The sequence below is a fragment of the Hypomesus transpacificus genome, chromosome 11, assembly GCF_021917145.1.
Source record: "Hypomesus transpacificus isolate Combined female chromosome 11, fHypTra1, whole genome shotgun sequence".
In the NCBI taxonomy this organism is placed as follows: Eukaryota; Metazoa; Chordata; class Actinopteri; order Osmeriformes; family Osmeridae; genus Hypomesus; species Hypomesus transpacificus.
Window position 1 is genome coordinate 11,457,572 of NC_061070.1, and position 14,155 is coordinate 11,471,726.

A 14,155-nucleotide genomic window follows, 5' to 3' on the forward strand; every position below is an offset into this window, starting at 1 on the left:
TTTTGATCACAAGATGTCAGTCAAGGACCGTTGGAGGCCATAATCTGTGTTGCAGTCAAAGAAAATAACTTCATCTCACTTGATTTGTGGCCTGATTGACAATGATAATGCCCTAGTTATGTTGACAACTCATGGAGTGACAAGCTGTCATTTATTTGAGAATGTTTATCATAATAATGTCCTCAGGATTTAACTTGTGTTTATTATATAAAGCTAGCATGAGATTTGAAGATATCCTCAATTTCATAAGGTTTGTGACAAATGAGTGAAAACAGTAAATCTACAAAAGTAAAGAATAGCATTAAATACATCTAGTATGAAAAATGTATATTAAACAGATTCATTATACATGTTTTAAATAGATAAAGATATACAAATATTACAAATCTAACATAGTAATATGTTACAAAAGAAACACTCACCCATACATGAAATATCATGGGGAATGAATGCAGGTCATTTTGGACCCATGTTGTGCATTAGAAGGGGTAAGCATAGTATCAAAAGTTAGGTCCTTTTAAAGCTATCCATAACCTTTCCATGCTCATGCTGAGTGGCTTTTCACTCTTTATCATGGACCTGTGACAGGCAGCCCTCACGGTGATCTCCTTGTCAGTGTATCCAGGGCTCTCAAGTCTCACGCTACTCTGTGTGACAAAACCAGCCCAATGGCCAATCAAAACCAGCCCAAAACCAGCCCAATGGCCAATAAAACCAGCCCAAAAACCAGCCCAATATCAGAACTCAAAATATGTCCCTGCCAAACCATATACACTGCTTTTAAAGTCCGACAGCATTGCTTTCATTGCCAAATATATTGAAATATCTACAAAGTAACACCAAATGTTTAGCATGCCAGCAGTTTTCAGGAGATTTTCTCAGGAGACTGAGAGTGCGTGTGTGTGTGTGTGCCCCATGTCCATGTGTGTATCTGCTGATCTGGAGTCAGTTTGGTTGGATTTGGGCATAAATAAATTATTTCATTTAAAAAAAAAATATATATATATATATATATTCGTTTTAAGATATGAATGTAATTTGCATGCAAAATAGGTCTACCCCAACCAGCGGTCCAAAAAATCAATCCGCGGCAACACTTCAACAGTAGCCTTATTCCGCGTGAAAACTGCGGACCTGGCAACATTGGGCGTGTTTCAACCGAACTCGTAAAACAAATCCTCTTCGCTCAATTGGATAGACTTACAACGAATCAGAGCAAGGTAATATGTTGTCTGTTGAAAACAAATTCAACCCAAGCGCTCTTTGGTGACGTGGTTGATTACGTTACTGTTGATCATCTGTCCATCATCGTATTCACCTTATTCCGCCCTGCCCACTTGTTCATATTTGTTCACTTCCGTTGTATTTGCACTTCTGCTTTACCGGGGGTATCATTTAATGGTGGGAGGGGGGGGGGGGGGGGGGGGGGGGGCTATACGTCCACTGCAAACACGTATCATATTCTCATGTAGGTTAGTGCACGACATGTGCACCAGCAGATACTATTTCAAAATAAATTCCTGCATAAAAATAATGTATCATGACAGTTTGTATGATTTGGTCATTTATTATCACACTAGCATTTAATTATCACGGTAAACAATTACACTGCAGTAAACTGTAAGTGTAAATGTAAAGTGAAAATAACAAAACCAGTCAGTATGATGACTTGAGCGAATATCATTCACGCCCTACTAAAACACGCGCGGCCACGCGTAAGGGAATGAGGAAACTGCTCTACTAAAAAATACAATGTGGGTCACGTGAAAAAAGGATCCAAAGACTCATAGAAAGACCGAGTTGGGAAATGAACAAATTGTTAGTTTCCTCTAGCTACAAAGTCTATGTTTCTGCTCCACCATTTCCATCGCTAGCAACGATGTCAACGCTACAACGGTGGATGTTACGATAGGAAATCCAGAGCCAACAATGCCATCTGACCTCTGAGCAATTACACACATTTAGTCAATGTTCTTAAACTCAACCGATTATTGTCATTTTACTATACTGTTCATTTTGAACAGACATCAGTGTGTTTATTTGGAAAGATTACTGTATATTTCCGCTTTTGATTTGTATTTCCATTGTAAGTTTGGTCTTAAATTTCATTTAGAAGTGGTATTAAAAGTCCAACGGACCATTTGGTCCGTTGTGGCAACATAGAACCTTCAGACCTGTTTCACATTCTTCTACTACTATCTGACCAAGTTGTCCAAGCTTTGGTTTGGTGATAAAGCTGATTATTGATTAACCCATGGCCAATAAATCAATAATACACACTTTCCAGTATTTCCTCAATATCTTTATCAAAAATGAACATAAAACCTTCAGACCTGTTTCACATTCTGCTAATACTAGCTGACCAAGTTGTCCAAGCTTTTTTTTGTGATAAAGACAATTATTTATTAACCAAGGCCAATGGGTCGTTACAAAGCTCTGTGGAAGCCGGGCAATGACCATTCATTTGAATCAGGTGTGCTGGAGCAGGAAACACCTAAAACATGCAGGACAGTGGCCCTCGAGGACGAGGATTGGACACCCCTGTTTAGTTAAAGAGGGAATTTGCTAGGAAGGTTTGGTTGTAGTTAGTGTCTGAACTGGTGGTGGCCTGACAGGACGAGTATGAAGACCTGAAGACACACTTCTTCCAAGATGAAGTGGTCCAGGAGGAATTGGAGAAAGTCCGCTTTAAGAACATAAAAGAAACCATCTGGCTATGCTGGCCATAGGGACGCACCTTCACAGTGTTTCACATGGTTATCAACTTATCAACAGTAGGGTTTTCCTGGATCAAAATTACGTTAAGGTGTTAACTGCTGCGCGCATGTGAAATATCGCTATAAGCCGTATCTCAAGGAAACACCGGATTGTAATGCTGGACAAAGAAATGGGTAACAGTACTTTACCTCACAATGAATATTCACCTACAATACGTAGCTTGTTTGTATCCACCATGTGGGTGTGTAGGTCTGAACTCCACTGATCCAGCGTTCATGCATCGTGGCAGGGCCAAAGTCCTGGTCCCCCTCCCTGTACCCAGCGACTCTGAAGAAAAGGAGGAGTGGACCCCTCGGATGGAGAGACACCCTCCAGGTAAGGATACTGCTGTTTTAGTACTATTGTATAACTGTAGTAGTACTAATCCTACACCACTGTAGTCCTGCTGTAAGTATTGTGTTACACCAATAGTGTGTCCACATACAGAATAGTTAACTGTTGTAGCTTTTATAGTACTTGAGTAGTATGTAGTAATACTAACCCTACATGACTGAAGTACAAACACAGCCCCATCATCACCACCTCAGAATACTTCTGAAGGAATCAGAGAGTAACTGTTTGACTGTAATGTCATAAAGGAATGTTTCAATGTTCTGTTGTGTGTGTTCTGAGCCACACGGACCTCCAGACCCCCTCCTAGGAGACCAGCTGCACCCCAGAGAGCTGCTCCCAAACACACACCTGCACCACAGGTGAGATACACACTCCTGCACCACAGGTGATATGTACACACACAATAGTACAATAATAACAAAATAATTTGGAAGTTTAATACAGATGAGGAACCCTGCTAATATAATATAATATGTTACTGTATGTCCTGTCTAGGTATCCGTCTATCACTCTCTGTCTTTCTCTCTCTCCATCACTCCCCCAACCCACAATTGGTGAGGTAGCGGAACCCAGCAAGGGGGCCAGAGCCCTCTGGAAGAGATGCTGAGTGAGGAAGGATATGACCTTCCTCAGAGACGCTAGCCCCCCAACACATGCTCTCCCTGACAACAGAGGGCCAGAGCACCGGTAGGGGGGGCACTCAGGAAGCGGGGGCGGGAGGCCCAGAGGCCCCCCAGGAGAGATGTGATCTGTCAACTTCAGGTGATAGATGTTGGCTGTCTGTGTATCTCTGTGTTTGCATGTCAGAAGGATCGGGGCTGAGGATAATGTGTGTGTGTGTGTGTGTAACCAGGGTGAAACAGCGTTTTTTAGTTGTGTTGAAATGTCACCAATGCTGATTTAAATGTACCAGTATATGTTTAGGTACATTTGGTAACCTGTTCCTTTGTTGATGTGTTTTTGTACCTGTACTGTAGCTTTAAGAGAAGTCCGTGTTTTGTGACGTGTGTGTGGCGCCAAAGCTCAGAAGGCTTTTTACTGTCTGAGCGGAGGTATGTTGTTGTGTTTCTCGTCATATTTTAGCATATAGGTCGTTTTGTGTACAATGAAAATGTTTAATGTGTAACTAAGTGTGTTGTGAATTAAGTGTGTGAACATGTTACAGCGCTGTTTTGTTAGCTAGCACTTAGTAAATGCACTTTTTGAGAGTTTTTGTTGTGTACATGTGCGTCCGGGTATTACAGTGTTTCCTCTTTATTTGTTTGCTAGGAGGGAATGTTGGTCCCGACTACGACCGTTTATACTATTGACACGTTGGTTTCTTTGGCTCATACAGGTATGAATGTTTTATGTTCTTTATATTATCGATGCTGGTTATGTTTGTGTATATGCAGTGAAGTGCATCTAGTATGTTATTCTATTTATTTTCATATTATTTTATACGTCGTGAGAAGGCTTTTTACTGTCTGAGCGGAGGAGGGAATGTTGGTCCCGACTACGACCGTTTATACTATTGACACGTTGGTTTCTTTGGCTCATACAGAAGCGAATAAATGAGAGAAAGCCAGCCTCCTTTGTGGTCCAGTCTCCCATCCTTCCATTCATCCAACATTCACACCCCCCCAGAACACAACGCAGACGATTACGCCGTTAACGGATGTGCACTTCTATATATTAACACAAGAACTGTTGCACACCCGTTACATTGGTGCCGTGACCTTTCAAGGATTGGTTTAAAGGACGACATCACCTCGTTCGCCGAGGAAGCTGCTGCCACTGGCCCTTTGTGGTACTGAGGTATTTCCGTGGAGAGTGCTCAGGGTTTTATTTTATTTTTGAATGGACAATTTATTTTTTTATATAGGCCTATCCACATGTGTCGATGCTGAACGAAGTAGGTGTTTGCACATTGTGGACTTTTTGTACCATCTCAGTGAACTGATTGAGTGCTAAAAAAAAAAAAAAAAAAAAAAAGGGCAGTTACAGCACGTTCGTCAATTGTGAAATGTAAAGTACTGATTTGATGCTGTATATATGTTTGCCAATTGATATGCTCTTTTAGTACTGTCATTTCGTGCTCCCAATTTATCCATTGTGATTTCATTGAACAGTTTTTTTCTTCCATTGTGTTGATAAGGTGGCATTTAATATGGCAGAGGGCAGAACATACTCACTGGGTAGTGGGGGTGATGATGCTGAGCGCGTTTCTTTTGAGTGCCAGTTTGGTGTGGGGAGGGGATTTTTGAATCAGCCCTCAGAAACCAGAACACCAGGGCCTGGAGTCACGGCGTTGGGCACCCCCCAGTTGACCTCAACTCGGTATGTAGACCGTGCCATGCCGAGCCACTTCAATCAGAACCCAGACTTAGGTTCGCTCATTACACAGTTAGCTGAAAAGCTGGGTGAGTCCATTACAGCTCAGCTACAGGCTGATAGGAGCACAAACAGCACAAGTATTCCTCTGCCAACAGAGACAACACTGCCTAATGTCAGTGTAGTGCTGCAATCAGCCGCAAAGGAGCCTCCCTTATTCAGGGGTGATGGCTCAGATAAATTTACAGTTCACGAGTGGGAAAATCTCATGACCCTGTATTTAAAGAGACGTGCCATCCCAGTTCACGAGCAATCCCAAGAGATCCTGGCAAAGCTTATGGGCAAAGCAGGAGATGTGGTGAGAGTAAAGCTGCGTAACACATCTATCGATCACGCTACAAATCCACATGTGATTTTTGATACTCTGAAACAACATTTCAGTGAACTATCATACTCAAGCATGCCCCTGTCAGATTTCTATAACACGCTGCCCACACCAGGTGAAGATGCTATGGAGTATTGGGTTAGGCTAAATAAAACGGTGGATGTAGCTGACGAGTGCTTGAAAAGGCAGGGTCGTAGCATTGATGACCCGGGCCATGAGGTCAGCATGATGTTTATCAAACACTGCCCAGACCAGTCTCTCTACAGTGTTTTCAAGTTCAAGTCTGCTGACAAATGGTCGGCCTGTGAAATTCAAGATAGGCTCGATGAGCACATGCAGGATAAGAAATCAAGATCTGCAGCTGCAAGACCACTAAAGCCTAGTGTTGTAGAGCACAGAGCTAATTCGTGCCACGTACCTATACTTGAAGAGGCACCTCTCTTGAACACTGCTGCTCCACCGAGACAGCCTCCAGCCCCTTTGACCACTGCTGGTGTCGACAATGATTGCATGAAGAGTTTGGTAAACCTGTTGGACCGGCTGGTCACAGTGCATACCCAAGTGCCTTCCAACCCCGGCACCCAAGCTGCCATGCCACGCTCTTCCCAGAGAGTGTGCAGGGTCTGTGGGGCTCCTAATCATTCCACTTTGTCACACTGTAATCACGAGAACCTGTGTTTACAGTGCTTGTGTCCCGGTCACTGGAAGAGGGACTGTCCTCAACGGACGAACCAGCACCGCTTTCAGCACAATGGCCGTGCTGGTAACCACAACCAGCAGCCCAACCAGCGCCGCTCTCAGTCTGATGATAGCGCTGGTGGCCAGTCTCAGCAGTTAAACTGTTAAACCCACACCTTGAGGGGCCCGGTGTGGGTTACGTAAATGGAACCCCTTCTGAAACCTGTGACCTAGCTCAGTTATATGAAGAGAGCTGTGCCAATGCACCTAAGGGTACAAAAATAGCCATTCAAGCTACCCAGAGAATCAAAGCTTTCGGAGAGCTGTTTTATGCTCCAGTCCTCGTCAACCACAGTGTGCAGCTTAAGGGCATGTGGGACTCTGGCTCTATGGTATGTAGCATCAGTGAGGAAGCAGTAGAGAAGCTCAGATGTGCTGATGTTTTGCCAGAGAAGCGGTACCCCGAAGAGAACATTGTCTTGATTGGTTGTGGTGGTCTGAAGACCCAGCCTGAGGGCTTTTATGACTTGGAGATGCAGCTGTATGGTGTTCCATGTATTGTATCCACTTTGGTTGTGTCTGGCCAGCAGGATGATCTCATATTGGGCTCGAATATCATCAAATATGTCACTCATGTCCTGAAAGGTGGTGACGAGTACTGGGATCTTGCATCTTTTCATGACCATCAATCTGACCCCGAGATCGGTCACTTCTTGTCCATGTTCACAAATGTCGAGCGCTGGAAGGGGAGCGCAGTCCCTGAAAAGATAGGAACGGTTAAGCTCACCCAGGCTGTGACCCTCCTACCCAAGCATGAACACTTGGTTTGGGGCAGACTCCCTGCTAAGTCGCCTATGTCACCTGGCAGCACTGTTGTCGTGGAGCAGACCAACTCAAAAGCCATGCCACGAGGTGTCCTAGTGGGTCGTCTTGTCACACCTCTCTGGGGTGATAGATGGGTGCCAATGACTGTTGTGAACCCATCTGACAAAGCGATTACACTGAAGAGGAATTGCAAGTTGGCTGATGTGTTCCCGTGCTTGGCAGTCGAGGATCTTGATGTTTTCCAGGGCTCACAGGCAGCTTCGGAGAAAGAGCAACCTGACACTGAGAAACGACAGCATGATGCTTCTTCCGGTGCTAGTCTTTCATCCCAGTCCGGCAAAAGTCTGTCAGGGTTGGGTCTAAGCGACGTCGATGTAGCCTCATGTCAGGTTAGCGAAGCTTGTAGGTCCCAGCTCAAGCAACTGATAACTGACTATCAAGACATCTTCTCCAAGCACTCGCTTGACTGCGGTGAGGTCAAGGGTTACGCACACCGCATCCGTCTCACTGACGATCGCCCGTTTCGCCTACCATACAGGAGAGTCCCTCCAGCCCACTATCAGAAGTTGAGGCAGGCTCTCACTGATATGGAGGAAAAGGGAATCATCAGAAAGTCCACAAGCGAATATGCGTCTCCTTTGGTGATGGTGTGGAAAAAGGATGGTGGGTTGCGGGTTTGCAATGACTTCAGGTGGTTGAATGTCAGAACCATAAAGGATGCACATCCCCTGCCTCACCAGTCAGACTGTCTCGCTGCCCTTGGTGGCAACTGCTTCTTTAGCACGATGGACCTCACCTCTGGCTTCTTCAACATTCCGATGCATGAAGACGACAAGAAGTACACAGCTTTCACGACTCCTCTCGGGCTGCATGAATACAACCGCATGCCACAAGGTCTGTGTAATAGCCCTGCTTCCTTCATGAGGGTGATGACTGGTATCTTTGGGGACATGAACTTCACAAAGCTTCTGTGTTATCTTGATGACCTTCTTGTCTTTGCCCCAACGGAGGAAGAGGCTCTGTCCAGACTCAAAGCGGTGTTTCAGAGGTTGCGGGCGAACAACCTGAAACTGGCTCCTAAAAAGTGCCACCTTCTGCAGAAGCAAGTCCGGTTCCTTGGCCACATCATCAACGGTGGGGGTGTGTCCGTCGATCCAGCCAAGGTGGAAGTAATCAACAGCATGCAGGTACAAGACCTCATGGATACAGATGGATGCACGCCTTCTGTTCGAAGACTCAGATCATTCCTCGGCATGGTGTTCTACTATCAACACTTTATCCCCAACCTGTCTTCTACTGCAAAGCCGCTGTTCGCACTTACAGCTGGTCAGAAGAGGCGAGGGAAGTCAGCTAAGGGTAGAAAGCCCCAATCGGCCTACCGTAAACTCACTGCTGCGGATTGGACAGAGGAATGTGTGAGCGCTTTTGAGCACATGAAGGCCAGGCTGTTGGACTGCGTCATGCTGGCTCATCCGGACCCAGGACGGGGTACGACACAGCCGAGATCAGAGCTCTCTGTCAGGCCCACTGTGCCTGGAATGACACGGCAGAGTCCAGGGCACTCTTCTTGACACAAAAAGTCCAACAACGCTCAAGTGGTCAAGATGCACTGCCCATGTTCTCTGCCCAGGAGCTACAGCTGGCTCAAGAGCAAGATCCAGTTATCTCCAGGGTGTTGCCCTTTGTTTCTGCCAGGAGACGACCGTCTAGGCGAGAAAGGCATGGTGCTGACTCGAAGGTCCTCAGATTGTTGAAGCAATGGGAAAGGCTGGAAGTCCATGATGGAGTTCTGTATCGGGTCTCAAGAGATCCAGTTTCCAAGCAGCGACGATCCCAATATGTGTTGCCTCAGAGTCTAAAGGACAAAGCACTGTCCGGCATCCATGATCTGGCAGGTCATCAGGGCCAGGATCGTACTCTTTCGCTTGCAAGACAGCGTTTCTATTGGCCTGATATGGAAAAGGATGTGAGGGCACATGTAAAATGCTGTCAGAGATGTGTGTTTGGGAAGTCACCGGAACCAGCTGCTCGCGCTCCTCTGGAGAGCATCAAGAGCTCAGCTCCAATGGAGTTAGTGTGCATGGATTTCTGGACTGCCGAAGACAGCAAGCAGCGGTCCGTTGATGTTTTGGTGGTCACCGACCACTACACCAAACTCGCTCATGCCTTCCCTTGTGCCGATCAAACGGCAAAGCAGGTCGCAAGGAAGCTTTGGGATAATGTGTTCTGTGTTTATGGTTTCCCGGCGAGGATACATTCCGACCAGGGCGCCAATTTCGAGAGCAACCTGATTGCGGAGCTCCTCCGTTTGGCTGGTGTTGCAAAATCCCACACGACAGCTTACCATCCGATGGGCAATGGGGGTACCGAGCGATTCAACCGCACCTTGGGCAACATGCTCCGAGCCCTTCCCCTAAAAGAAAAACAGCAATGGCCACAACAAGTCCAGACCCTCACGTTCGCATACAACGCCACCGTCCACGAGACGACGGGTTACGCTCCATTCTTCCTCATGTTTGGGCGTGTCCCTAGGCTGCCGGTGGACGTCATGTTCAGGCGGGTTCTGGACGACCCTGAAGTTGCTGACTACGACACATATGCAAAATCCCTGCTTTCTTGCTTGAAAAGTGCTATGGAGATCGCTCAGAAACATACTTCCTCTGAGCAGCAGCACCAGACCCGACAATACAACAAACGAGCCAAGGGCACCTTCCTGTCAGTGGGAGATCGTGTGTTGGTGTCAAATAAAGGGGGACGAGGAAAGAGGAAGTTAGCCGACAAATGGGAAGATGGAGTGTACACAGTGGTTGGAGTGAATCCAAGTATCCATGTCTACAAAATACAGGATGCCGTGGGACACACAAGAGTTGTGCAGAGGAATCTCTTACTGGAAGTGAACTTCTTGCCTCTCCCTGGATTGGACCAAGCCGAGTCTGCTGATGCAACTGATCAGTCGTGGGCTGAAGAGGAGTCTGATAAGGAAGATCGCGTCTCTGATGATGATGAAATGGCTTCAGTGTCTGGAGAATTGACTCAGGGTGAACATGCCCAGGACGTGTCAGATTCCAGAGATGAAGAGGAGCTCTCAATCTCATCACTTGACGACTCACCTGAGTCCGAGTTGGCTGTTGCAGAAGAGCATGCTCAGCCTAGTCCAGCACTCTGTCCTGCTGCTGTTATCAATGACTGTCCATCCATCTCAGTCGCTCCACACAGAGACACAAGGCCAGCCCAGCATGCTGACACCTCAGGTTGCACTGACTCTCATGCACACGCTGAGGATGATGGCATTGTCAGAACACGTGCTGGAAGATTGGTGAAATCAGTGAACAGATTGATAGAATCTATGGTTCAGAAACCATTGTTTGAAAGGTCCAAGTTTTTTATGGACGGCCGTTCCCAGCTGTTTTAAAAGTTGGGCGTGACTTAGTGTTGAAAGTGCTTATGTGATACATTTTCAAAAGGGGCCAACTATGAGGTTTTATAAACCTGCAAATGTCTATGGACTATGTATTTTGGGCCAAATGCTGTGTGACGTACGAGGCGTCACATCAAACTAAGGGGAATCTAGAGATTTGATCAACCTCTTTCTTTCCTGAACCTTGTGTTAAGGTAGCTTTCAAGTTGACTATGTGGACAAGGTCCATTGTTCATTTGTGCCAGGTTGTGTCAGTGCTAGACTTTTTGTACGCCTGTGAAGACATCCTTAAATCAGGATGTTGGTGAATTTCAGGAGGGGTGTATGTAACCAGGGTGAAACAGCGTTTTTTAGTTGTGTTGAAATGTCACCAATGCTGATTTAAATGTACCAGTATATGTTTAGGTACATTTGGTAACCTGTTCCTTTGTTGATGTGTTTTTGTACCTGTACTGTAGCTTTAAGAGAAGTCCGTGTTTTGTGACGTGTGTGTGGCGCCAAAGCTCAGAAGGCTTTTTACTGTCTGAGCGGAGGTATGTTGTTGTGTTTCTCGTCATATTTTAGCATATAGGTCGTTTTGTGTACAATGAAAATGTTTAATGTGTAACTAAGTGTGTTGTGAATTAAGTGTGTGAACATGTTACAGCGCTGTTTTGTTAGCTAGCACTTAGTAAATGCACTTTTTGAGAGTTTTTGTTGTGTACATGTGCGTCCGGGTATTACAGTGTTTCCTCTTTATTTGTTTGCTAGGAGGGAATGTTGGTCCCGACTACGACCGTTTATACTATTGACACGTTGGTTTCTTTGGCTCATACAGGTATGAATGTTTTATGTTCTTTATATTATCGATGCTGGTTATGTTTGTGTATATGCAGTGAAGTGCATCTAGTATGTTATTCTATTTATTTTCATATTATTTTATACGTCGCGAGAAGGCTTTTTACTGTCTGAGCGGAGGAGGGAATGTTGGTCCCGACTACGACCGTTTATACTATTGACACGTTGGTTTCTTTGGCTCATACAGAAGCGAATAAATGAGAGAAAGCCAGCCTCCTTTGTGGTCCAGTCTCCCATCCTTCCATTCATCCAACATTCACACCCCCCCAGAACACAACGCAGACGATTACGCCGTTAACGGATGTGCACTTCTATATATTAACACAAGAACTGTTGCACACCCGTTACATGTGTACCAGGCCTGTCTAAAGCAGAGTGTGTAAGGAGGAGCAGGGCAACAGAGAAGATCAAGTTCTCCAGAACCATGGACATGGAAAAGGCCAGACATCACCACTGTGACCAGTGTGGGAAGAGCTTCAGTAATTCAGAAACCTTAAAGAAACACCAGGGTGTTCACTCAGGAGAGAAGCCGTACCACTGTGACCAGTGTGGGAAGAGCTTCAATCAGTCAGGTCATTTAGAGAGACACCAGCGTGTGCACTCAGGAGAGAAGCCGTACCACTGTGACCAGTGTGGGAAGAGCTTCAGTCACTCAGGAAGCTTAAAGACACACCAGCGTGTTCACACAGGAGAGAAGCCGTACCACTGTGACGAGTGTGGGAAGAGCTTCAGTTGGTCAGGAAACTTAGAGACACACCAGGGTGTTCACCAGTTCTGAACTTGATCCTCAAGAAAAGGCAAAAGCTTATCTAAAAGCCATGGATATGATTCTCTAACTGGAAGTGTGAACACCATCTCTTTTTCTGACCTCTCAAGATAACCATGACAAGTGATTCAGTCAATGCATGTATTATATAATAACACCGTCATAACAATGTTTGGTTGTGGACTACCTTTGTGGGTGCTGAGGATTGTTGGTGATATTTCCTCAATATTTTCTGTGGAACACAATTTTTGTTTCTATTGTACGATCTCAACATCATCCATGTTTTCGGTATGAGAGTACTGTAGTTGTGCAGTATGTTTCCTTATGGATTGTATCCATATATAATATTCATAGACACATGTTGTGCTGTCTTAGTTGGTTCTTTTATTTTGTAAATCAGCATACCCTGCTGGTGGTTTTGTACAGTTCGTTTAGGTCATGTGACTTGATCTAACTGTAGTTGAGAGCATAATCGGCAGGCATGCCTCAGTAGGTATATGTATTTTCATAATTTTAGAGATATTTGAAATGTTTGTGTGTAGATAAAATGTGGATGGCGTATTAATGTTAGCAGCATGTTCTGGCTCTAGCTTGTTCAGATAAAGCATTGTAGGAATACTAATAATGTTTACCAGTAGCCTATAATTTTATATCATGTGTGTTATACTCACTTTGTACTTACCATAATGGGAATTTGGACATTGATTATGTTTTATCTTTCTGTCGTTTTTACTTAACTGATAGTTGCTACATTAAAGAAGGTCAACTTGGGAGCTCCTTTGTGCGTGTTGTAATTGGGGATGGAGTTTATGTACCTGTTAAATCATGCAAGGTGTGTGAAGAGGACAGGATAGTCTTTAATCACATTTTAACACTCACATAATTCACACATCAGTTAAAAGCCCTTCTGTGTTGAGCAAGCCCTCCTAAAACCTAAAGTCTTTGATGAAGTTCAGTAGATAATAAAAGGCAGAACTATAATTTTTTTGTAATATGGCTGAATCACAATGGACAGTTTTTCAAGTTCCTTAAATATACCAATAGCTACACCAAACCAACAACAGCAAGTGGTAATCACCAAGGAAACATTTGAGGAGATTGTTGACATATCATGCCCGGTTGTCAAGGAAACCCATCTGAATTGGTTTAATGGTCTTGGAGAATATGTTCACAGTAAACCTATTACCATATGTCATCTATTGGATTTAATACACATATACATGCAGCTTCAATATTTGACTAGTCCCACATGTCTTTCTTTGTTCATGAATGCCCAACCCTGTTATTGTTTCAGATCATTGTGAACTAGAATGGCTTTGTGCAAACATAATTGTCATCACATCCATATCAGATGGACTTCAATTGAGTCTGCAATTACATGTTAAGACATTACGTTCCATTCTCCAAATGAAGTCATCCCTTTGAAGGAAGCTTAACAAAAGACCCCTGCTTTTGCACCAGGTTTAAATTTTTCCCTGTTTCCATTACCATAGGGCAGTCTAGTGGCAATTAGTCTTTGTCTTAGGAGAAATGTATGCAAATTAAAGTTTGAGGAAGTGAACTAATTTATTGGCCAGTTGATAAGAGGCTTGACCACACTTAAATATTCTCCCTTTGTTGCTACCTCCAGCAGTTGTCAGTCAGTTCCCAGGGGTAATAGGATCAAGTAATCCCCATCCTATGACATTTTCTTTGTTTTGTCACATCTCACTGCCTGGGATTAAAAACTTGACGTTTTTTTCTCATACTATCAGACTGAAAGGAAAAGGTAGGAATCTGTTCACTCGAAAGTGAAGCATATACCACAGTGTTCCCAATGGTC

General features: G+C 44.6%; 2 protein-coding genes and 1 long non-coding RNA gene across 5 annotated transcripts; all 3 read left to right on the top strand.

Annotated features, from left to right (window-relative positions):
• Positions 1-2,333: 2,333 nt before the first annotated feature.
• On the top strand, positions 2,334-13,091 carry LOC124473842 (zinc finger protein with KRAB and SCAN domains 1-like). The gene is made up of 3 exons (XM_047029542.1): positions 2,334-3,470; positions 3,607-3,873; positions 11,927-13,091. Exons 2-3 carry the CDS (start codon positions 3,765-3,767, stop codon positions 12,343-12,345), a joined length of 528 nt encoding a protein of 175 aa, XP_046885498.1. The 5' UTR covers positions 2,334-3,470; positions 3,607-3,764; the 3' UTR covers positions 12,346-13,091.
• LOC124473843 lies at positions 3,897-11,261 on the top strand. Of its 2 annotated transcripts, XR_006956742.1 has the most exons (4): positions 3,897-4,163; positions 4,381-4,447; positions 4,655-4,908; positions 11,189-11,261. It is a non-coding gene; the product is annotated as an uncharacterized LOC124473843 (long non-coding RNA). The 2 variants fall into 2 exon arrangements; XR_006956741.1 differs by having other exon boundaries at positions 3,903-4,447.
• Positions 8,928-11,783, top strand: LOC124473841. Of its 2 annotated transcripts, XM_047029541.1 has the most exons (3): positions 8,928-11,263; positions 11,481-11,547; positions 11,755-11,783. In XM_047029541.1, exon 1 carries the CDS (start codon positions 8,928-8,930, stop codon positions 10,722-10,724), a length of 1,797 nt encoding a protein of 598 aa, XP_046885497.1. In that variant the 3' UTR covers positions 10,725-11,263; positions 11,481-11,547; positions 11,755-11,783. The 2 variants fall into 2 exon arrangements, with proteins under 2 accessions (XP_046885497.1, XP_046885496.1); XM_047029540.1 differs by having other exon boundaries at positions 8,928-11,547.
• Positions 13,092-14,155: the final 1,064 nt, after the last annotated feature.

Excerpts from the sequence above, each read along its gene's own strand:
- LOC124473842 (XM_047029542.1), top strand. The coding sequence starts at position 3,765 with ATGCTCTCCCTGACAACAGAGGGCCAGAGCACCGGTAGGGGGGGCACT. Across the intron at positions 3,874-11,926 it reads ATGTGATCTGTCAACTTCAG|GCCTGTCTAAAGCAGAGTGT; the intron begins GTGATAGATGTT and ends CATGTGTACCAG.
- LOC124473841 (XM_047029540.1), top strand. The coding sequence starts at position 8,928 with ATGTTCTCTGCCCAGGAGCTACAGCTGGCTCAAGAGCAAGATCCAGTT.